Source organism: Momordica charantia (genome assembly GCF_013281855.1).
Source record: "Momordica charantia cultivar OHB3-1 chromosome 2 unlocalized genomic scaffold, Mcharantia_2.0 BLBB01000002.1, whole genome shotgun sequence".
In the NCBI taxonomy this organism is placed as follows: Eukaryota; Viridiplantae; Streptophyta; class Magnoliopsida; order Cucurbitales; family Cucurbitaceae; genus Momordica; species Momordica charantia.
Window position 1 is genome coordinate 11,835,578 of NW_028275160.1, and position 22,612 is coordinate 11,858,189.

At 31.3% G+C, this 22,612-nt stretch overlaps 1 protein-coding gene and 1 long non-coding RNA gene across 7 annotated transcripts; both read right to left on the reverse strand.

Annotated features, from left to right (window-relative positions):
* Nucleotides 1-5,489: 5,489 nt before the first annotated feature.
* MLO13 (Seven transmembrane MLO family protein) lies at nucleotides 5,490-20,496 on the reverse strand. Of its 3 annotated transcripts, XM_022293247.2 has the most exons (14): nucleotides 19,890-20,491; nucleotides 17,940-17,997; nucleotides 16,687-16,907; nucleotides 15,850-15,966; nucleotides 15,024-15,093; nucleotides 13,302-13,372; nucleotides 12,787-12,861; nucleotides 10,322-10,410; nucleotides 9,022-9,071; nucleotides 8,869-8,909; nucleotides 7,535-7,819; nucleotides 7,255-7,322; nucleotides 6,643-6,703; nucleotides 5,490-5,852 (listed from the first exon to the last, which is right to left on the reverse strand). In XM_022293247.2, the coding sequence occupies exons 1-14, from the start codon at nucleotides 20,031-20,033 to the stop codon at nucleotides 5,640-5,642; spliced, it is 1,563 nt and encodes a 520-aa protein (XP_022148939.1). In that variant the 5' UTR covers nucleotides 20,034-20,491; the 3' UTR covers nucleotides 5,490-5,639. The 3 variants fall into 3 exon arrangements, with proteins under 3 accessions (XP_022148939.1, XP_087977364.1, XP_022148941.1); XM_022293249.2 differs by lacking the exons at nucleotides 5,490-5,852; nucleotides 6,643-6,703 and having other exon boundaries at nucleotides 7,251-7,322; nucleotides 19,890-20,496; XM_088121238.1 differs by lacking the exons at nucleotides 8,869-8,909; nucleotides 9,022-9,071; nucleotides 10,322-10,410 and having other exon boundaries at nucleotides 19,890-20,493.
* Nucleotides 20,497-21,230: 734 nt separating this feature from the next.
* LOC148212823 (uncharacterized) lies at nucleotides 21,231-22,095 on the reverse strand. Of its 4 annotated transcripts, none has more exons than XR_015789480.1 (3): nucleotides 21,802-22,095; nucleotides 21,539-21,633; nucleotides 21,231-21,339 (listed from the first exon to the last, which is right to left on the reverse strand). It is a non-coding gene; the product is annotated as an uncharacterized LOC148212823 (long non-coding RNA). The 4 variants fall into 4 exon arrangements; XR_015789483.1 differs by having other exon boundaries at nucleotides 21,231-21,381; XR_015789481.1 differs by having other exon boundaries at nucleotides 21,507-21,633.
* Between the last annotated feature and the right edge of the window lie 517 nt (nucleotides 22,096-22,612).

Sequence of the window (22,612 nt, forward strand, 5' to 3'; positions counted from 1 at the left end):
TTTGGATTCCATGGGGATCCAAAATTGCATCATCGTCATTTCATTTGGATCTAATCAGGGTTATACAAATGGGATGATTCAGCATGGATAATAGGTCGTGATTTCAATAAAATTCGTTGGGATTTTGATATTGTTGATTGTTTGGAGAGGGAGTTGGATGATCTTTTTTAGACAGAGGAGATATATTGGAAACAAAGATGTTGTGAAAAATGGTTGAATTGGAGGGATAGAAATACAAACTGGTTTCATAAGCAGCGACTACGTGGAGACAAAAGAATTTAATAGAGGGTATTGAGACGGAAGACAACTCATGGACAGAGGATATGGGTCATGTTGAAGAATAATTTGTTTCTTATTTTGATGACATATTTTCTTCTTCTTGTCCATATGATGCAGACCTGCACAACGTTTGAATGCAAGGTTGCTAGCTCCTTTTGGTAGGACAGAGATTGAATGTGCACTCAAACAAATGAATCCTACTAAAGCCTCGAGTCCGATGGTTTTGCAGCACTTTTTTTTTATCAAAGATATTGGAAATCGGTGTTGGGTGTTGGAGCCAAATCTAATCGGCCCAACATGGAAGCTCGATATTGTTCCTTTTAGGTTTTTTTTCCCTTCTCACTTGCCGCCGTACCAACAACATATATATTTATATATATATATGTTATTAACACCTTTTTTGGGGTCGCAGCCGCGAAACCAAAAATTGGTGGCCGTGGAACACAAGGAAGAGCGTCAGAATTGTAAGGGCAGTCGAATTGGGATTTTTGGCAGCAGTTTTTGTGGCAGCGGCTCAGGTATTAGCAGAGATATTGGGAGAGATCAAGATCGTCTTTGTTGGATAATTGTATCTTGATCTATTGTGTTTTTTCATTCCTATACCTAAGTATTAATTGTGTAAACTACTTGGAAGCTATAGGGCTTTTGTTGGAACCTTTAAGGGATATTTTTGGGAGAGTTTATTGTATTCCAATCCTGAAACAATTATTAATGAATTACTCACATTTGAATGGAAGACTGGATGTAGCCTTTAGTGGTGAACCAGTATAAATTGTTGTGTCATTTACTTGTGCTTTACTGTTTTTCTTTTTATTTGCATATTTTTTTGTTGTGTTTGGATATTTCTATGGAAGGGAAAATTATACAAGACCGTTAATTTCCAACAATCAGTTGGAAATAAAACAATTGGGACTGTTTGGCCTTCCAGAACATAAGAAGATCAATAAAGGGTGAAATTCTACTATTATCCGAAAACAAAAAGACCTTGCAGACTATGACGTGGGTCTCCTACTCCGTCACCTTATGGTAAACGCTTTTGTTATGTACTGCGCTTCTTCTTCTATGCCTCAAACAATGAATCCGAATACAAGGCATTGATTGTCAATCTATTAATGGAAAGCAAAGTCGGTGCTGACACTTGTTGAGACACTTGTCGATATTTAGCAACTCCCAACTAATTGTCAACCAAGTCCTGGTCAAGTACCAGGGGAAAGAAGAAACTTACCTAGCCAAGTTGATCAGCCTACTTAACACCTTTTGAAAGTTGGAAAAATCAAACAAATCTCTAGATCCCAAAACTCCAACACAAACGCTCTAGAATAGTTAGCTGCGGCATATGCGACCGACTTACCACGGGTAGTCATCATTGAAGTCCTCACTCAGCCTATTGTCATACAATAGGAAGTAATGGAGCTGGACTAGGACAGGGCTAGGAAAAGCTCCTGGATGGATCATATAATCCATTTCCTACATGAGAACGAGGCTCCGAGCGACCGTGCTTACTACACCCTACACGAGGGGCGACTGTATCGAAGTAGCTACTCACTTCCCCTCTTTAGGTGCTTGACCTTTGAGGTTGTGCATACTTCATGTGAGAAATCCATTAGGGAGTGTGTGGCAATTACTTGAGTGCTCGGTCCCTAGACGGGAAGATGATTAAGCAAGGTTACTATTGCCAAACCTTACACGAGGATGCCAAGTAGTTCACCCGAAAATGGTGATTGTTGAAAGAGAGTAGCTATGATCCTAAGACAACCGCTAGAACCACTCATAAGCATGATGGGTCCCTAATCTTTTGAGCAGTGGGGACTTGACCTAATCGAACCTCTACTGATGGATAATGGACAAACTAAGATTGCAATGGTAGCGATCAATTATTTTACCAATTGGACGGAAATAGAACCCTAAGGACAATCACAGAGCAGAAAGTGACCAATTTCGTGTGGAGGAATATAGTGTGCGGGCTTGGGATGCCCTACACCCTGGTGTTAGACAACAGACAACAATTCAACAACACTAACTTTTCTAAGCGTTATACTACTCCAACTTGGGCATTAGGCACCATAGCTCTTCATCCACTCACCCTCAAACCAACGAGCAAGTTGAGGTTGTCAACATGATAATCAAGAAAAACTTGAAAGCAAAAATGAATGGACTAAAAGGAGCATGGACAGAAAAATTGTCGAGCGTGCTATGAGCCGATCAAACAACGACACCACCTCCACAGCCACAGACAAGACACCATTCTCTCTAGCCTTTGGTGTTGAGGTGGTCATCCCTATGGATATTGGTCTCTTCTCACCTTGGTTTCTCGCACTCTTACTTCACTCGTATCATACCCGTTTGTTCCTATCTCAAGTTCTAACTTAGGCATCGTAGTTGTTGGATCGGTATGACAATCCTAGAGGGGGTGAATAGAGTTTAATGAATCTTTTTTAAACTTTTTAACACAGTGGACCCAAATTTAAACAAATAAGTAAACTTTTTAGGAACAATTAATTTTATCACAAATTAAACAATAAATTAGAAATACAAACACCGTAATTAATTTCACCACTCAAATATTGCACATAAATATGATTAACAAATTATATCAATTAATTTCATGCAATTTATAATAAAGAAAATTAATTGCAAAAATTAAATAGAGTATGGTTACAGAAAATGACACCAGAAATTTATAGTGATTTGGCAACAATCAGCCTACTCCACTCCCCAAGCGCTTCTTGAGTATTCGATTAAGAAACTTTGACTTTTTCCACGGTAGGAGTCATGGAGCAAGAACGAACCCGATCCTTTCTATGGTTCAGGATCAAACCGTTACAAATGCTCTTTTTTGGGCTCAAGAGCAACTATTACAAAGAATATGAAATTTTAAAGAACAATCTCACAAACTCTCTAAAAAGAGTGGATACACAAATTTTTGCTCACAAATTTGTAAGAAAAATTCTTACAAATAAAAGCCCTCAAATTCGCTAAAGAAATAAAATTGGAAGCTCAAGAATCTCTCTCAAAATAAATCTCTCACAACAAATTTAAAGAAACATCGAAATTTTTGGAGAGATAAACAATGGATGAAATTGGAGAGAAAATTGGGAGAGAATAGATGTACAAATTTGGGAGAAGAAGGATGTTTAAATAGAAGAGGAAAAATTGAAAATAAATTTGAAATCTAAATTAAATTTGGACCATTAGATTAAAAATGATTTTGAATGAAGGGTAGAGATTGAATGGAATAAAAATAATATATATATATATATATATATAAAATATAATATAACATAATATAATATTAAAAAAAATTCTCTTTCTAACGGCTGTTTCAACAGCCACTTTTTTTTTTTTTTTTAAGTTACCTCAAGGTAACTTTTCATAATTCTTTCTTTTTTTTATAAATCCTTTTTCTTTTCTTTTTCTTTTTTTTTAACAATCGCTGCATATGGCTATTTCATTGGTCCGCTTGGTTGATTTAGCCGCTACGTCATCCTCTCGGTATTTTTCCTATCAATTTGTTTTTGTCATAATGAACTCCGATTTTGATAATTCAAAATTCGTTGGAATAGTCGTATCAAGTTCTACGCTATGGACACTTAAAAACACTAAAATTGTCAAATAACATAATTAAGTTTGTTATCATCAAAACATTAATTAATTAATTAATTAAAATTAATTAACTTGAGATTAAGGGCCAAAAAGCCAACAGTAGTGCATTCGATAGGGCTCCATATCGGTGCAAGCTTTCTTTGTGTACGTGAACTTCGAGTTAGGAGACGAAGATGTATGTGGTAGTCCCATGACATGTGGCACCAACCCAGTAACCGACATCAACATAAACCATTAAATAACTCCGCCTAAACTTACGAATTTCAATCAAATAGAAAAAATAAGCTCTAATGTATTTTCTATCTAGATACTATTAATGTCATACTGAATAAATGCTTTATAATTCATTTAACACATATGAGAATATTTTTTTCAACAAATTTTCAACCAAAATCTGTTAGATGGTAAAAATTGAACACTTACTAAATTTTAAGGTACAATTAGATGAAATTAAAAATTTAGGGTAAAAATTGATACATCTTACCAAATTAAGGGTTAAAAATGATTTTGTTAGCATTATATGTATATATGACTGTTTGCCCTCTCTAACCATAAATAATGGATTTGCAACTACCCCAGACATCTCCTATTTATCAATGTAGTCTCCTCAAGTTTGTTCAGGTGGTCGGCTCGACCAGGTCAGGTCGATTCAGCCTAATCTTGTCTGGTTGTCTAATCTGAGCAATTCAACTCACGGTACTTCTTTGACCTCATTTTAGGTGAAACTAGCACCATAATTTCAGCCGATAAGATTTTTTTTTTGGTGAATTGAATGTAGTGGGAGATATTTTACTTTCATTTTACGTTTTCTTGTTAATCATCAATATTTGATTTTTTTTTTACTAACTTTAATTACTTCTCAAATTTATATTTATGTACTATTTGAATATAGTATCATTTTTTTAGACGATTTATCACCAACCACGTGCCAACATCTCATAGGATGAAAGTAATGAACCAACATGAAGGTCCACACATCGAAGTAAATGTATATCTAACTTCTCTAGAAAGTCGAAATTGATCCATGAAAGTCGGTCGTGAGTCATCTAGAAGACGAGCCGACCTGCACTTCCTACCTGGGTCGCTTGACATCCAAGCCGAGTCGAGCTCATAATCTCCATATCGTACGCTTGGGTTAGCAACCATGCAGTCCAAAGGACACTCCTTGAGCAACTGAACTTCGACACAATCCATGATAACACGCCGTGATTATCGGGCTGTCAGAGAGTCATTGGATGCTTGTCGGAAACTGTGCCAGAAGCTCTACCTATAAATATAGAGACCTCCTAGCCGCCTCATTTTCAGGTACGTAAACTATATTATTCTCTCTCGAGTATAGGTCGGCCAGCTATTGACTTCAGCGTCGGAGTGCTTATTCTTTTTTGCAGGTCCTCTACTTGCCAGCACATTAGCTCATCTTTTGAGTTAGCAAACACCCGAGCCAAACTTCACGAACTTAGTCAAAATCTTGATTAAACCATCATAATTTAGCAACCATTACCATTGTTATAAAATACTATTAACTATAGAGTTGCACGTATTGTTTAACATTTAATGGTTATTGTTTCACCAACCTGAACATAGCTCAATTGGTTATGACATACATATTGGATCAAAAGGCAGAAGTTTGAACCTCCACCTCATATGTTAAATTCAAAAGTAAAATTATCGTTGTATCTTTAAATTACACCTATAGAATTCAATATACTCGAGAGAAATCAACAAGTGTTGTCATTGATTAACTAAAAGGAGTTAAATTAAATTGAAGAAGATGATGGGTGATGGATTGGGGGAATTTGAACAACTTGAGATGATGGTTGAGAAGTAGAAGCAATGTCATGGTGTGTTGATCTCTGAGATTGCTCAGATTTTTCAGCTGCTTCTCTCTTGCGCCTTGTCTCTTTGGCCCATGAAATTAGAAGTTCCTCTATTGTTTTACCAAACATACCCTTTTTGAATGTGCTTCCCATCTTGATAAAAAACACACAAAATGAGGTTAATATTGAATGAAATCAATCAAAGTTACAATGGTATATGAACTAGTTAAGAACATTCGACATTTCGCTAGTTGTTTGGTACGATTACGATTACGATTTCCTTTTGGTTTTGGTTTTTCTATGTTCCCTCTTGTCTAAGAGAGAAAAAAAAGTAATTGTTTGTGTTTCTTGATCTAGAAGATTTGTTTAGTAACATTTTTGTTTTTGTTTCTTGTTTGTCATTTTTAATTTTTAATATTTGGTAACTATTCTTATTTCTCATTTCTCATTTTCATGAAAAGTTTCCAAAATTGTATAAAATTTTAGAAAAGAAAAATCAAGTTTCTTATCTATTATTCCTGTTTCCAATTTTTTATTTTTTATTTTTTTTCAAAACATAGATAAGAGTATTATTTTATTACTTTTTTACCTATAAAATGCATAATAAAGATCATAAAAATAAACATAACATGAAATTTTAATTCTCATATAAAAATTTTACCTTTTTCAATTTAAATTCTTAAAGAATAATGAATAATAAATGATTATTAAATGTGTTTCTTTTCAAACAACAAGAATCCAAAAATAGTTACCAAACAATTCTATTTTTCTTGATTAAAAAATAGGAAATGAGAACAAAAAAAAACAATAAACATGAAATTTACCAAACAGGTCTAAATTATATTATAGGATTTCACACAAAAATTAAAATAAAATAAATAAACTATAGGAGCCTTTTGAAATTATTTTTAGAACACAAAGGGTATAATTTAGTATAACCAACCTGAGTGACTAAAGTATACAATGGCAATGTGCTGTAACTGCAAAGCACTTGGACAAGTGCACTGTGGGGAAGAATTTTGGCAAATGTTAGTGGCCAATTAAATATAAAATTGATATTAGATAGTAATTTTAGGTGGGTTTGATAATCATTTTGTTTTTGGTTGTCTGTCGTTCAAAATAAAGCCTATAAGCAATAGTTCCATCTATGTGTTTCTTTGTTTTGCTTCTGAACCGTTATTAAAACTAAAACAAAAAAGGACTTGTTTTAAAAAAAAAGGAATTTTTTTTATGTGTGAAAATTTGTTAAGAAGCAAATTAATGTGAAAAGTATACTAAAGAATTTGTTAAAACACAAAACTAAAAATGTAATGGTTATTTTTGCTTTGGATTTTTTGTTTTTACACATCTAGCTAGTTTTCTTTGGCTAAGTAATATAATTTGTTTTCAATAAGAATTCTTATTGGAATTTTGCTAGGAATTCATTAATGTTCAAAAGCTCTAAAAATTTTAGATAACAGAAATGGTTACCGGACAAGTTTAATATTTTATAATAAAAAATTAAAATCAAAACCGTTATCAAACAAAACGAGAAGATGAAAGTTAATAGTGTTACCCTAAGAAGAGTCTGGTGATGACGAACACAGCTTTCTCCATAATGCAAGACTTAAATCCATAAGTTGTCTGCAAATATTTTTCAACCATACGTAAAGCATAAGTATTTTTAAGAAAGAAAAACCGGTAAATTACAAATTTAATCCTTGAACTTCATCTAATTAACCAGTAGAGATGCACGACATAGAATGACAACATTAAAGCTCTCTAAAATTCAAGGACTAAATATGAATATTTGATCTCAAAAATGAAAAGTATAAGGAGAAGAAAAATCCGCTCACCCAAATCCAGAAGAAGAAGGCGATCTCGAAGGAGTTTTGAAAGAGAATGAAGTGAATCAAGAGAAGAACAAGAGAAGGACGAGCAAACCAAAAGTGTTCATCTGAGGGCTTCACTTCATGGCCAAAATGTTTCTTCTTCTTATGTTGTACTGTTTGATTTGTACGTTGATGTTCTTGTTTTTGTTCTTGTTCTTTTTGTTCTTCCTTGTCTTCTATTCTCAAGTTTAATTCTTGAGCCATACGGGTTATTATGAATTCCAACTTTGCCCCCACTAGAAGCAGCAGCTGTATCAATTTTATCATTTTGCCCAAACAATTAAGTTACACAAAAACATACAACTGATTAAAATTAATGGTAATCACAAGGCGTTTGGTTTATGTGTTTGAGAAGCTTAAACTTTGTGCAACTCAAGATTTAGAACATAGGGTGTATAAAACCTATATTTAGGATATAATTTTTAATAACCGGACAATAAAAAGACAAAATAGTTAGGAAATATATGTCAATTACCGCTGAGTTATGCTCACTTTGACATATAAGATTATTCAATGCTCCATTAATATCACATAACATACACATATATAGATCACCGTCGTTAAAGTTAATCTAGGATAAATAAGTTTTTATTAAAAAAAAAAGGAGCAAAGTACACTTTTCCTCCCTAGGAGTTGGAGTAGATGTCTATTTGGTACTTATAGTTTCAAAATGTACACTCTCGGTCCCTCCTCCCTTTCTCTGTTGACCTGCTCCTCCCCAAAAAATAATCGTTGTCGTACAAAAAAACTCGCCATCATTTAGATCTGGTTCTCGAAGAGGAAAAAGGAACTTCCTTCTCCTTTCAGATCTGTAAACGACAACGAAGGCTATCATTGGAGGGGGAGCAGAACGACAGGAGGCGACAGCGAAAAAACAACATGACGAACGATGAGCGATGGCGGTTCACCGAAGAAGGGGAAGGAGAAGAAGGAGAGAAGAAAAGGAGGGAGAAGAGAGAATGAGATAAAAAGTCCAATCATAATAAAAACGTTAACTACCACACTATTTTAATGTTAGTCAACTAACGATCAGAATATGTTAGGACTATTATTTAGAACCATTTTACAAACTTAGGGACCAAAAAGAGCAATTATGTTTCTAAAAAATGTTATATTTGCAACTATTTTTTTTAAAAATGTTATATTCATAATTTTTATTACAATATCTTTGCAAATAGATCAGCTATGAAACAAGATATTTAAAATTTCTCATATAACATTGTATACTCTAGATTTAAACAAATTTGTCGATGGATTGGATTTTACAAAAACAATTAGACTAATATTAAAAAACTTACAATTAGTGGTAGAAATGACAACCAAAAATAAGTGTGCCATCCTACAATTCAAATTAAAAACTAATTAGCAAAATTATTTGAAATAAGTTTATTGAAAAAAGTAAAATAAAATTGATAAAATTGGTGGATAGAAAGGGTAAAGCATGACATTACCTTCAAGATTAAGCAGCAAAAAGAGCACAACAAATACCCAAAGATACCAACTACAAAATATTGAATTTACATTATTATTTAACAAAAGGAATCATTTTTTTGTATTCAAAGTTACTTAAAAATTGAAGCAAAAAATTGTTGATTTTTTTAATATAACACAAGTAATATATTTTGAAAGGGATAACTAGAAGCAAAATATGCATAAGAATCATGATATTTTTAAAATGATTTTTAAAATCTGTTAAAATTGAATTTTTGTGTTTAGAAAATAGACTGAGGTGATTTATTATGTGTCATGTGAACCAATTCTAGTAGAATATAATATGTGCTAAGCGATTTTAATATAATTTGTGTAGGTTGTGCAAATATTAAGCGGGGTTGGGTTACGTTATTTGTTTGGTTGTTTCTTGTTTCTTGTTTCTCGTTTCTCGTTTTCAATTTTTTGAGAAACATAAGCATTGGGTAACTATTTTGTTTCTCATTTCTTATGAGAAATGTTTCTAAAATTGTGTAGAAATTTTAGAAACAACGAAACGAGATCAAGTTATTGTTTTTTGTTTCAATTTTCAGTTTTTTTCCAAAGTATACACTAAAAGATTATTTTAGCATTCTTAACTTATAAATGTATAAAAAAAATTAAAAGATAAACATGATAAAAAAAATTGAAATTTAATTTAAAATTTTAATTTCCATTGAAAACATTTACTTTTTTAATTTATAATTTTAGAAAATTAAAAAAAAAAGAATAATAAACAAAAAAAACTACTGAAATGTAATTCTGTTTTATTCATTAAAAAAGAAACCAAAAATAAAAAAAATAAAATCAAACTAAAAATAAAAGTTTAACAAAGAGATATTAAAAAAAATAGCCATTTAACCTATCGACACTTTTAATGGAAAATTAGTAAACTTTAATTAGTGAAAAATAATTTTAGAAATTAAAAACAAATATTGGAAACGTAGTATAATTTTAATATATGTTTGAGTATGTTTTCGGTTTAGTCTCAATTATTTAAACAGTTAATTGTTGTTTAAAAATTTCAATTCAGTCTCTTGAATTTAAATATTTTTTAGAATTGAGTAGAAATTTGATTTTTTTACTCTTTAGGGACATAATTCTTCCGCATAACTTATGTCAACTTAGTGAGGATCATATCATATAAAGTTATCAAATCAATTTCAACCTTTACTACTGAAAATGATATAATGAAAAGGGAATAAATTGAAAAAATACCTAAATATTAAAAAATAATATATATATTTAGCTGTTTAAAAATAATGCTTTTGTAAAATATCTGACCTTATGCCTACAACTTTCTTGAAATCATTTTCGAGTGTACGTGTCACGTAACCATAGAAATCAAAATTAGGACTTCTAGGGCAATGTTCCTGCATCGTAAACAACATTGATAAGTCAACGTGAACACATAATTCAACTTGTTTAGACATATATCTGACTAAAAGGTTGGAGGATCAAATCTCTATTGTATTTATTGTTGAACTAAAAAAACAACACTAGATAAAAGATAATAATAATAATAAAGTTAGAGTACTAATTTTAATCATTTTACTTAACTGAATTCTTGAATAGGAACTAGTGATAAAATCATACTCCTCGATCTAAAAAGAAACATCTAACTTAGTCTTAATCAAAAAAATATCCAAACACATAAAATAAATATGCCAAACACCGCTCAACATAGGGAAAGACAATTGCTCTATAGAATCCATTTTGGAGGGCACGATAATGATTCCCAAATTTAATTGGGACAACATTATTAACACGAACAAAATTCAGTAGATAAGACATTCATTGCTATCTCTAAGATTAATAGTTCAATCCTCGTCCACAATTTTTTAACTCGAAAAAAAGGGACAAGAACGAGGATAGAGAAAGGCTTTTCCCAATTTAATATTGCGGACAAGGGCAAGGTCCCATTGATGAGGTTTGGCATAACTCATCTTGGGTATTTCCAAGTCCTCTCTCTGGGACAACATTATTAACCCGAGCAATGTTTAGTAGATAAGACATTCATTACTCTCTCTAAGATTAATAGTTCAATCCTCGTCCGCAATTTTTTAACTCAATAAAAATGGATAAGATTGAGGATAGAGAAAAGCTTTTCCCAATTTAATATTGCAGGCAAGGGTAAGGTCTCATTGATGAGGTTTTGCCTAACTCATTTTGGGTATTTCCAAGTCCTCTCCGTGGCTCACCTATCAAGCTAGGTCTAAGGATTTTTCCAGCCTAATGAAGCCTTATTTATCAAAGGCCACCTCGCTCAAGTTAGGTTTCTAATCTAAGCTCTGTCGAAGCTTTTAAATTCGAGCTCCTCGGCTTGGAGGTCCCTTTTTTTAATTGGTGCACCAAACGTTATATCATTGGCTTAAGAGATGGTCAATCACTTCATTTCGAGAGTTGACTCGAGCTCTTTTTCTTACCCAATTGATGGGAGGGCGAGAGCAAAAACGACTGACTACCCACCTTCTTACACTCCTCCATTGTGCCGCTCTTGGAATGTTGAGTACCTCAAGATTTACTACCCTTAAGACGGTAAAATTCAACCTTCAGACTTAGGATCAAATTAACTTATCGGTGTCTTTTTTATTTGTTCTTAATTAGAGGAAGCCTAGCGAAAGCCCTACTTAAATAGGAAGAGGGCATGGTACACCAACTAAGAGAGAGATCTCTGATTTAAAAAAAAAAAAGGATTTGATCATGCTAGAAAATCCTTAGGCTCAAGTTATTATTAGGTGGTCCTAGATCAAGGGACCTAGAAGGGATGAAGGGGCAAAGATGAGTTATGTTCAACCTGGCGAAAGAGACATTCCAGACATTTGATAAAGAGAACTTGATTAGATCAACATTTTTTTCTTTGCATTGTTTTCTTCCTCTTCTTCGTCCATGTCCTAACCCTTAATTTTTGTCAATTGATTGTGAGAGAAAGACCTCAAATTTTGTTCGTCCTTCATGGTCTACTTACCCCTCAATAATTTTGTTTGCCCCATGGTATTTTGATCGTGAGAGGAGATATTACCCTAACCCCCAAATTGCTCCCAACGACGTATTTCAAATGTGACTAAGACTCTTAAATTTTCTTTTTTAGAGCTCACCATTATGTCACATCTCCACCTTTATTTTAAAGAGGAAACTAACTAAAGGGTAGTTTTGAAATAAGTTTAAAGGTTAAGGGTCAAAATGAAACTTTTGGAACGATAGAAACATCATCGAAACCTACCTCAAAGTTCAAGGGCATAATTGAAACCTATGCTCACGTATACCATTATGTTTACATCTCATCAAGTGCATACATCACTGCACTTCCACTTTACACCTATCATGCCACATTATATTTTCGTACTCATTTTAATAGAAAATTTGATAGCAGGGTTATTTTGAAATATACCACATTGAAACCGAGTTATTACCAATTTTGCCTCACATTTTATAAGTTTAAATTTTACTTTGATTTTTTTCCAATTATCATTAGTCTATTGAGCAAATTTTTTAAAATAATATTTAGATAAAAATTTCTAATAGTGATACTCGAAAACAAAATAAAAGATTAGAGTAAAATTGAAACTAGAACCTATTACATACATATGTAATAGGTTTATACTATATTATACTTTATGGGTATATTAAATTTAGGGCCAAATTATATACCCATAAAGTATAATATAGTATAAACGTTTTTTTTTCCATAAAATTAAATATTGAACCACAAAAATAAAAAAGAATTGGATGGGAAAATTATTTGTAACCTCGATAAAGCCACGTCGAAGAGAGATGTAATCGGACTTTGTGATTGATCCATGAAACTGCTTCACAAATGCTACCTAAAATAAAATTAAAAACAATATTTTGAGGCCTTTTTTTTTACATTTATTATATATTTCAAAAATAAATTTATACTCCAAATTCTTTATTTGTAATCTATTTTTAAAATTTTAGTCATATTTGAAAAATAATCATTAAAAAAAATTTACAGACAATTTTACTTTGTTATTAATTTTAAAGATTTAACTTTTGTTTCTGCTTTTATTTGATTCTTTTAATTTTAAAATATACCACATTGAAATCGAGTTATTATATTTATTTTATGTTATTTATGTAAATACCTCATATAAAAATGGTTTCTATAAAATTATTCTGCTAAATGAGTTTCTATCCCAAAAATTTTGGCAAATTATTTATAATTTGTCTTTGAACTTAAAATTTTTTTAAAAGAAAACAAAATTAAAAAATTGAAAACAAAATCATGATAATGTTTAATTACCACCCAACCAATGACAGCAGCTTTTCTCCAAAATCCTTGGGCACGTTCAACAAACTCGGCATCTTGAGAAGCTAAAAAGGGTAGAGAAGGAAAAAAAATTAAGAAGAATTCAATATTGTAATTAAAAGGCTTAATTCAAGGATGACTAAAATCTTGTATAAATAATACAAAATAGTAATTAAAAAACAAATCACAAATAAAAATAAAAATAAAGGTGTATGGGGTTATAGTTTCTTTTTTAAGTACAACATATGGGATGAATTACCGCTGAGATATATTTACTTTGTCGGATTAAAGTTAATTAATATTTAAGATAATTATTGATTACAAAAATGAAGTGATTGGGTAAAAGCTCAAACAACGTCCTAAGTGAGATTGAGAAAAACCTTGCCCCGAGGGGCTCGGGGGGAAGGCATTGGAAGACAAAAATATTATAGAGTGAGCTCTTTGCTCAATGTTGGTAATACGACTAAAGTTCCATATTGGATAAATAAGAGGATGATCATGGATATATAAGTATGAGACAACATCATCATTGATATGAAGCTTTTTGGATGAAACTAAAATCGTGAGAGTTATGCCTAGAGCGGACAATATCATACCATAGTAGAGATACTTGGGGCTATCGTTGGACATCAATTGTCCTTAACAAGTGGCAGTAAAGTCATGGTAAAAAAGCTTAAACTTTGTGGGAGAAGTCTTCAAGTGCCAAACAAAGAAGTTGGTAAGCCTCAGAAGATGTAGTAATTGTGTGCTATGTGGTTGTGCTCTATCCAAATGTGCCTGGAGATTTGAGCTCTCAGCTCTCATGGTAGTCAGAGAGTGGACGGATGAATGACTACTCGAGTAGATAGTGGTACTTTGTTCTTTGTTTGAGGGGAGGATTGTTGGATTTGTAAAGAGTGCAAAAAAAAAAAAAGTTCCATATTGACTAGGGAAGGAAGTGATCTATGGTATATAGATGAGAACAATTATTTTCGTTGATATGAGGTTTTTTTGGTAAAACCAAAAGTAAAGTCGTGAGTGTTATACCCAAAACTAACAATATCATACTATTGTAGAAATGTGAAGTGTTCGTTGTCCCTAATAAGTGATATCAGATCCATACCCCCGACTTAGTCATGTCAGTAGAATCCTTAGGTATCGAACAAAGAAAGTGGGTGAACCTTGGAAGATGTTAATCATGGTATGATCAAGCTTGGTGGTACTTAATTTATTCGAAGAGAGGATTGTTGTAAATACAACAAAAGCCTCATATTGGCTAAATAAGGGGATGATCATGAATATATAAGTATGGGAAAACATCTCCATTTTGGTACGAGACTTTTTTAGATGTAACCAAAAATAAAGTCGTGAACGGTCTAAAATAGACAATATCATATTATTTTGATATTTGGAGGATCGTTTTCTCGGTTAGATTAGGGAAATACAAGATGCTTTATTCACTTATATAACGTGACAAAATTGGAATAATTAGCTACATGTATTGAGAGGTTGTTTTATATAATTTAGCTGAAAATCATTAAAACTAATATATTGCTCAACATATTAAATCAACCGATGGTAAATGAAATTTTAGAAATGCAATAGTTATAATTTTTTTTTTTTAAGTAATTCGTTAATTTTTCTGTTTAAATCCTACTTTAATCTCAAACTTTTATATTTTTTTATATTTGTCTTAAGTTTGTTAAATATTATATGGATACAAAAAAAATAATTTACCCTTTCCAGATCGTGAAATTTGAACTCCTCTCTCCGGAATAGAATCCTCCCAACTCTTCCATAGTCGTATCTGCACAAATTAAGTAATATTCATCCATCATGACAGGGATGTTCAAAAACTCGATGACTCGAAAAAACCGATCAACCTAACTTAATTCATACGATTTGGATTGGGCCATAAATTTATTTTTGTTTGCATTGAGTTCAAATAAATAAAAATTCTATGGGTTGAGTTGACTAAAGGTTCGCCCGAAATAAGTTTGGATGGAACTGAACCAACCTGAGTTTATTATTAATCTTAAAACTATTTCTTTTACTGACCATAAAAATTGTATATAGTCATATTTATTTTAAATTTATCTCATTCAATAATTTTTTATGTACTATCCTACATCTGCCTTTAAAGCCAACTTTTTCAAGATTTTTTAGTGTATTTTTTCACTATATAAATAAACATCGATTTAATGATCTTAATTCAATATTATACCGTATATAAATAAATGTTAAAGATATATTATCCTTTTACTTTTTTTTGTTATACAGTATTTTGAATAAGTGATTCGTATAATCCGAATCAAACTCAGGATTCAGACACTCACATGCTTCTTAGTAAATCAACTAGGAGGCACACTTAAGTTTGGAATTTTCATGATCGAGTCATCGAAAAGGAAGATGTATCTTGTTAGTATAGATAGTAACTAATGTAACTTTGAAATCATTATCTAAATCTAAGGTGTGAGTAAATAAGCATAATTTTTTAAAATAGAAAATTAAAAAAAATGAAAAAGTTATCAAACGAACGATTTTTTTTGGAGAGTGAGATTACCTTTGCTGCAGCAAGAAGCATGGTAGTAGCACAAAAGATAACATGAACAACAGCCAACACAAATATGAAAATATGCAGCTGATGCAGAGCTTCCAACGACAACAGAGGAACCTTTCCCTGTTCATAACCATTTTCATATGAGGATTTTAATTTTTTTTTTCTTTCAAAATCTCGGAAAAACGTCGAAAAATGTCGAGAAATATTAAAAATGTACATACCCTTGAATGTCAATTGATAAACTAATAACCTAGCAAACTAAAACTTTCTTTGTTAATTTGGAAAAAAAAAATTGAGTTTCCATGATTTCTAATGAATTTTTGTAAAATTTCCGTTGCTAGCGATATTTCTATTGACATTTTCCATTAACATTTTCTTACTGTCTTTTTTTTCATGTGAAAAAACATAGGTCTAAAGGGTCAATCATAACATTTTGTTTTTATATCTTATATATTTTTTAAAAGTATGCTTATTGATAATATTTTTCTTTATGTTTTAATCTATATGTTAAAAAAATATTTTAAAATAGTAGCTAAAATTTGAGAACTAAAACAAAGTTTTCAAAGACCAATATTTTGTTGTTCTTTTTTTCTTTATTTAGTTAAGATTTCAAAAGTATTTTTAAAAAGTGAAAAACTACACTTAAAAAAAACATAAATATAAGTAATTCTAACTTAATTTTAAAAATAAAAAAACACACACACACACAAATTTTGTCCCATAAGGCCTGAAATTGTCAAAATTTATACATAAGTTTCTAGAAGTGGAGAGGATGGAAGCAATTAGGGATAGAAACCCGAAATAGAAAGGCAACGAAAATGTTATCGAACGAGTCCTTACTTTTCGTGAGCAATGTTGAACATTTGTTTGCGTCGATAATAGACGACGCCCGATATTATTATCACCGATGAAAGTAGGAGAAGATGAGAAATGATGAACAACTGATGCATTCCTCTTGCATGGAAGCATATAGTTTGCAAAATCTGGGGGCATACAGAAATGGCCAATTGCACCTTGAGACACAGTCAATAACAGGGAGATGAACCCTAAAATCATCAACTCTGTCAAAAAAAAAAAATGAGAAAGTTACAAAACATAACCTTTTTTTTATATTTGTACTAAAAAAGATTCTTACCCTGTATTTTTGTACTAAAAAAACATTCTTAATTATATCGTGTTTCGTGAAAGTTACAAAACATAACATTTTTTTTTATATTTTTTACTAAAAAAACGTTCTTAATTATATCGTGTTTCGTGAAAGTTACAAAACATAATATTTTTTTTATATTTTTGTACTAAAAAAATTTCTTACCTGTATTGTTGTACTAAAAAAGAAGTTCTTAATTATATCGTGTTTCGTGACTCAGACCTAAATGTACTTTTATATTTGTGTCAATTTCGTTTCAATCTATTTTTGTACTTAACTATATATGAGTTAGAATAGACTTTTTTTTTCATATTAATCACAAAAATAATTAATTAATGGATAAGATGTTTAAGTACTTTGAAATTCTATAATGGTAAATTGAGGATGAATTTTAGGAAGAAAAAAAAAGTGTTTTAATTAGAATCATTTTTGTATAAGCACTTTGGAGAAAAAAACATTAATTGAAGATGAGTTTAGGATGGTCTAATTTAGAATGGTAGAAAAATATTTTTAGCCTATTAAAATATCTTTTCAATAATTTCATAATATTTGGTAAAATAATCAAAAGTGACTTCAAAATGCATTTAATTACTTTCAGTTCAAAAGTCATTCAAAATCACTTTTAAGTGCTTTTTTACATCATTTTAAAGTACTTTTAAAGTTTTTTTTTTTTTGGTTTGTTTTTTAATTTTCAAATACCACTTTTGATTATCTAACTAAGTACTACAAAAATTTTGAAACAAATCTTTAAATAAGCTAACAACTCCTTTATCAGTCCAAAACTCTCACCTTAATTGTGAACCTAAACATGTGATTGAATATAATTGAATAATTACTATGAATTATTAAGTGAATTTTGGATTAAACTTAAAAAACTTAGTCCTTTTATTAGTCATGATGATTAAAAAAAAAGGAAAAAAAATTGATATGATAATTGAGGGAGAACCTTCTTTTAGTTTCTGCAAGGCATCATAGAGTGCATCCTGTCCTTTACGCTGTAACCACTGAATCAAAGAAAAAACCATATAAAAACTTAGGCTAAATACAACAAATGATCCATAATGTCTTTAATCTTTTAAAATTGTCTTCTTTACCCTTGGTTGTATAAAGATTCTCAATTAGGTTATGTTTTTCCATAAAAAATTGTTAAAACGGGTAAACAAAGGAGTTGTGTGTCCGTTGGACGGGCATTTGGATTTCCATGTTTGTTTTGCGGGAATGTAAGATAAGATGTCCATATGAGGAGGCATTTTACGGGTTTTGGATGCCCTTTTGATACATGGGTTTCCAAGATTCCCTTGTTGAGGCATCCACGTTTTACATTTTTGCCCTTCATTTTTTTTCTCCATATATTTTCTTTCATCAATTTTTTTTAATTTTAATATTTTACCCTTCTTTATTTTAATATTTTAAATTTATAATTAAAATAAATTAATGTACTCAGAACTAATAAACAACTTTATGCTATTAAATATATTTGTACATTAGATTTACATGTAAAATAAATTGCAATTAAGTTATATAATATCTTCATTTATTTTTTATATTGGTAAGGAATTACATTATTAACAATATTTATTATCATAAATATATAATTTTAAAGCAACATTTTGCTTGCGACCAACATAGCTGTTATATTTTTCCTCTTAAAAAAATATAATGTGATGATAGGATAAATAGATTTCACTCAAGATAGCAAAAATTATATTATTGTCTTTTTGGAAACCATTAAAGTTGAAAATTAAATATATATTAAGTTAATATGAATTAATTTGTTCTACAAAATAACATATAAAAAATAATAAATAATAAATTATTTCAAATAAATCTATTATATTAAATGAATTTATAAATTATATAAATATTTGTAAGGGTATTTTTGGAACATTCCATAAATTTAACATATTCCCAAAAATAAATCCTGCAAAACAAACATGTCTATCCAAATATTCTCAGATATCCTACCTACGAAACAAACATGGTTAACTGAACATGTCGGACATCTAAAATTTCGAGCATCTAAAATTCTAGGCATCTATAGATTCCGGTCATCTACATTCCCAAAAAACATAGATATGCTCCTCGATTCTATTTGAAACATGAAACCTAATTCACACCCATCAACAAAATCTAACCCCGCTCGTCTAGAAATCCGCATTTCTTTCACGTTGGATGCCCAGGTGATATTTTCAAATTTGGTTCATTTTAGTTCTCATACTTTCAAAATGTTTATTTGTCCCAATGGTTTTAAAAAGTGACCATTTTGGTCGTTACTTGCAAAATTTTAGATCAAATTATATATACACATAACGGAAACATTTTAATACAAAATCATGATTACATTTCAATAAATATATATTGTGTTGTGTTGTGTTGAAGTTGTGGTAGAAAAAACAAGACAAAAAATAAAATTAAGGGACCAAAAATGGTCACTTTTTAAAAATACAGGTACCAAACCAGACATTTTGAAAGTATAGAGACTAAAATTAATCAAAGTTAGAAGTATATATACCAAAATGAATCAAAGCTCAAAGTACAAGGACCAAAATAGTATTTTTTAACCCTAGATATATTAACAAAACCATAATTCAACAGTACATCAACCTCCTATTAACAAATTTTGACATGTTTTTCTAGAAAGAAAGATGTGAGTTAGAATTTTAATACTTCGGAAAAAACAAACCTATCCCAACATTTTAAAAAACGTCGGGAAAAAATTGGACTCAGGCGTGAATAGGGCCAACTTTTTCCAGACATTTTTTTCAAAACGTCGGGAGCAAGTAGACCTATCCCGACGATTATATTTCTTCAGAAGAAAGATCTTTGCCTGTAAGTCGGAGAAAAAACGTGGAATAATGAAGGATGAAATTAAGAAAAAATTTATATAGGTATGAACCTTTCCAAGGTGATGAAGGCCACGTTCAGCGCAGAAGGAAATGAGAACAATGATGGAGCAAACAACAGCAACAATCCATGTGGGAGTGAACTCAAACTTAGCATTTGGAGGTTCATGTACAACAAATCCTCCTTCTGCCTCCATTAATGGAGATCCCTTCAACTTCAATAATCCTTCTTCTTCTTCTTCTTCTGCTCAACAAATAAATTAAATCAATCTGCCTTTTCTTTTTCTTCAAGCTTATATTGTGAGCCATTGGCTATGGAGGAGGGAGGAAGCAAAGAATAAAGGTGGGATGGAAAAGGCAAAGGGAAAGGGATATTGTAAATGGGTAACTAAGAATATGCCTTTATGTTGAGGGAAGAAACTAATTGTATTCTACTATATATATGTATGTATGTTTTAGTGGTTGATGTTTCAAAATTTTCTCCTTTAATCTTATTTTAAAGTTTCAATTTAGCCTCTTACACGTGTTAAAATTGGAATTGGTTGATAATAATTATGCAATATACGTTTATTATCAACTAATTTGAACATTTACCAATGGTGAGAGATTAAATTGAAGAATGGTTAAATATTAAGGACTAAATTAAAAGTTTGTAAACCATTGAGACGAAATAGAAAAAAAAAGTACTTAAATATTAGGGACTAAAACACATATTTAATCATAGTTATTAAATTGGAATCAGAATTGCTAAAACGAACATAGCTCAACAGTAATTGGACATATATCAGAGTTAGAGTCAAGATATAAAGTTTATTGTATATATTGTGAAACAATAGAATAAATTAAAATAAAATATATAATTAAAAAAGTAATGCCAAAATTTTAAACCTCGACGTAAATAAAAATCTTGAATTATGAAAATGTTGATGGATATTTCTAAAACAATCATAAAAATTAATAAATTTGTAAAAAAAAAATATTTAAATTAACAAATAAGTTTTAAAAAGATCTTAATAATAATAAGATGTCTACATTATTGATATTTTAATATATTTGTCGATTGTTTTGCAAATGAAAATGTCGATTCACTCTCTATCATGTGGGCACAGAACTTCATTTTAGATCTCAACAAGCCTAAAGAGAGAGAGAGGGAGAGCCCCTCTCTCCCTTGTTTCATGGCTCCATAGAAGAAAAAATTGAGGAGCTCTCCCCCTCTCCCTAGATATAGAATCGGAGTTTTCCTCTCTCCCTTGTTCCTTCTTCGTGCCTGGTGAATGTCATTAGGGGTTGACAGCAGCCGATGGTGAGTTTTACTGTAGAACAGAGAGGGAGAAGAAGGTGAAAGGAGAGATAATTTAAAAAAGAAAAATAAATAAATGAGAGAAGTCTAATCATAAAAAAGAATATATTATTAAATTAATAATAATAAATGAATTTAAATAAAGAAAAGGGCAAAACGGGGACTTCCTTATCTCCTTGCCGTCCAAAATTTGATAACGACACCTAAAATTTGACAAGAGTGTCAACCGCATCAAATAATAATTCCTACTTTCAAAAATTATATTAATTGTGATAGAGAAGTATATCTAGGGTGTAATTGGTTCGGGTCAAGTCAGGTTTTGGGGAAAACCAACCCGAACCGAAACTATTCAGGTCAAAACCGAACTGACCCGACAGTTTTCAAGTCAAGAACCGACCCGACCTGAATTGAATTCGGTTTTTTTTCCTTCATCTTCTTCCTCCCTTTCTCCTCCTCCTCTTTCTCTTCCTTATCCTTCTAACCCTACCGTTTTTCCCCTGTTTTCCATGAAACTAAAAATCCGAAAAAATATCCAATCATTTTTTGATTTTTTCAAAAGGAACACAAACAGAAAATCTTACATTTTTTGGGTCAATTTTTTCCTTTGTTTTTGTTGAGAAATTTTATATGGGTATTGCTCAAAAACCCCTAAATTCAACACCAACCTTTGATTTCCATCTCCCATCTCAAATCCTCCAATCGAAACACTTCCAACGTCTCAAACAAGCTCACCGCCGCCTCCACCGCTGTGACTTCAAGATCTCCGATTCCCGCCGTGTGTCGCCGCCGGTGGAAAGTGTTGCTTACCGTCAGGGTTCGTTCAAAGAGAGAGATACGGAGGGAGAGAGAGGAAGGGAGGGGGCGGCGTGGGTTACCTATGAAAGTGAGGGAGGGAGAGAGAAGATGGGAGTGAGAGGTAGGGAGGGGGCGGCATGGGTTGTGAAGTGAGGGAAGGAGAGAGGAGATTATAAATATGACCTAATTTGATTAAAACCGTTCGGTTCGGTTCATATTTTGTTCAAACCAAACCGACCCGAACTAGTTCGGTTTGGTTAGATTTTTCGGATCGATTCAGTTTCTTTCGCCCCTAATTATATGAAAGCAAAATATTGTTGTCAGATCACTATAAATATATGGTACCTTAGTATAAGCACATATGCTACAATATCGATGTAGAGTGATCGATGTCCTTTTTATTAGGTCTCCTTCAAGTAAAAATATTTGAAGTTGCCACCGATTTATGAGCGTGATTGATCTAACTAAAAAATAAATTTTAGCTCGGAAGTCAATTGAATAGTGAAGATTATTTTTTATAATTAAAAATACTAAAAAAAGTAGAAGCCGCCATCCAAGTGCCATAAAGGCTTCTCTCTCCTACTCATTTTACTTTTTATTTTTGTTTTCCTTTTGCAAAAAACTCTTTCCACTACAACCAATGACGCAGCAAGTGAGATCTTTGGGATTTTTTTTTTTTTC

What these genes read in the sequence shown, in the direction of transcription:
- MLO13 (XM_022293247.2), bottom strand. Translation starts at nt 20,033, where the DNA reads ATGGAGGCAGAAGGAGGATTTGTTGTACATGAACCTCCAAATGCTAAG. An exon ending in TTCAACATTGCTCACGAAAA is followed by an intron (nt 15,967 to 16,686) that starts GTAAGGACTCGT and finishes GGTTATGAACAG; the next exon opens with GGAAAGGTTCCTCTGTTGTC. An exon ending in AAGAAAGTTGTAGGCATAAG is followed by an intron (nt 9,072 to 10,321) that starts GTCAGATATTTT and finishes AATATTTTGTAG; the next exon opens with TTGGTATCTTTGGGTATTTG.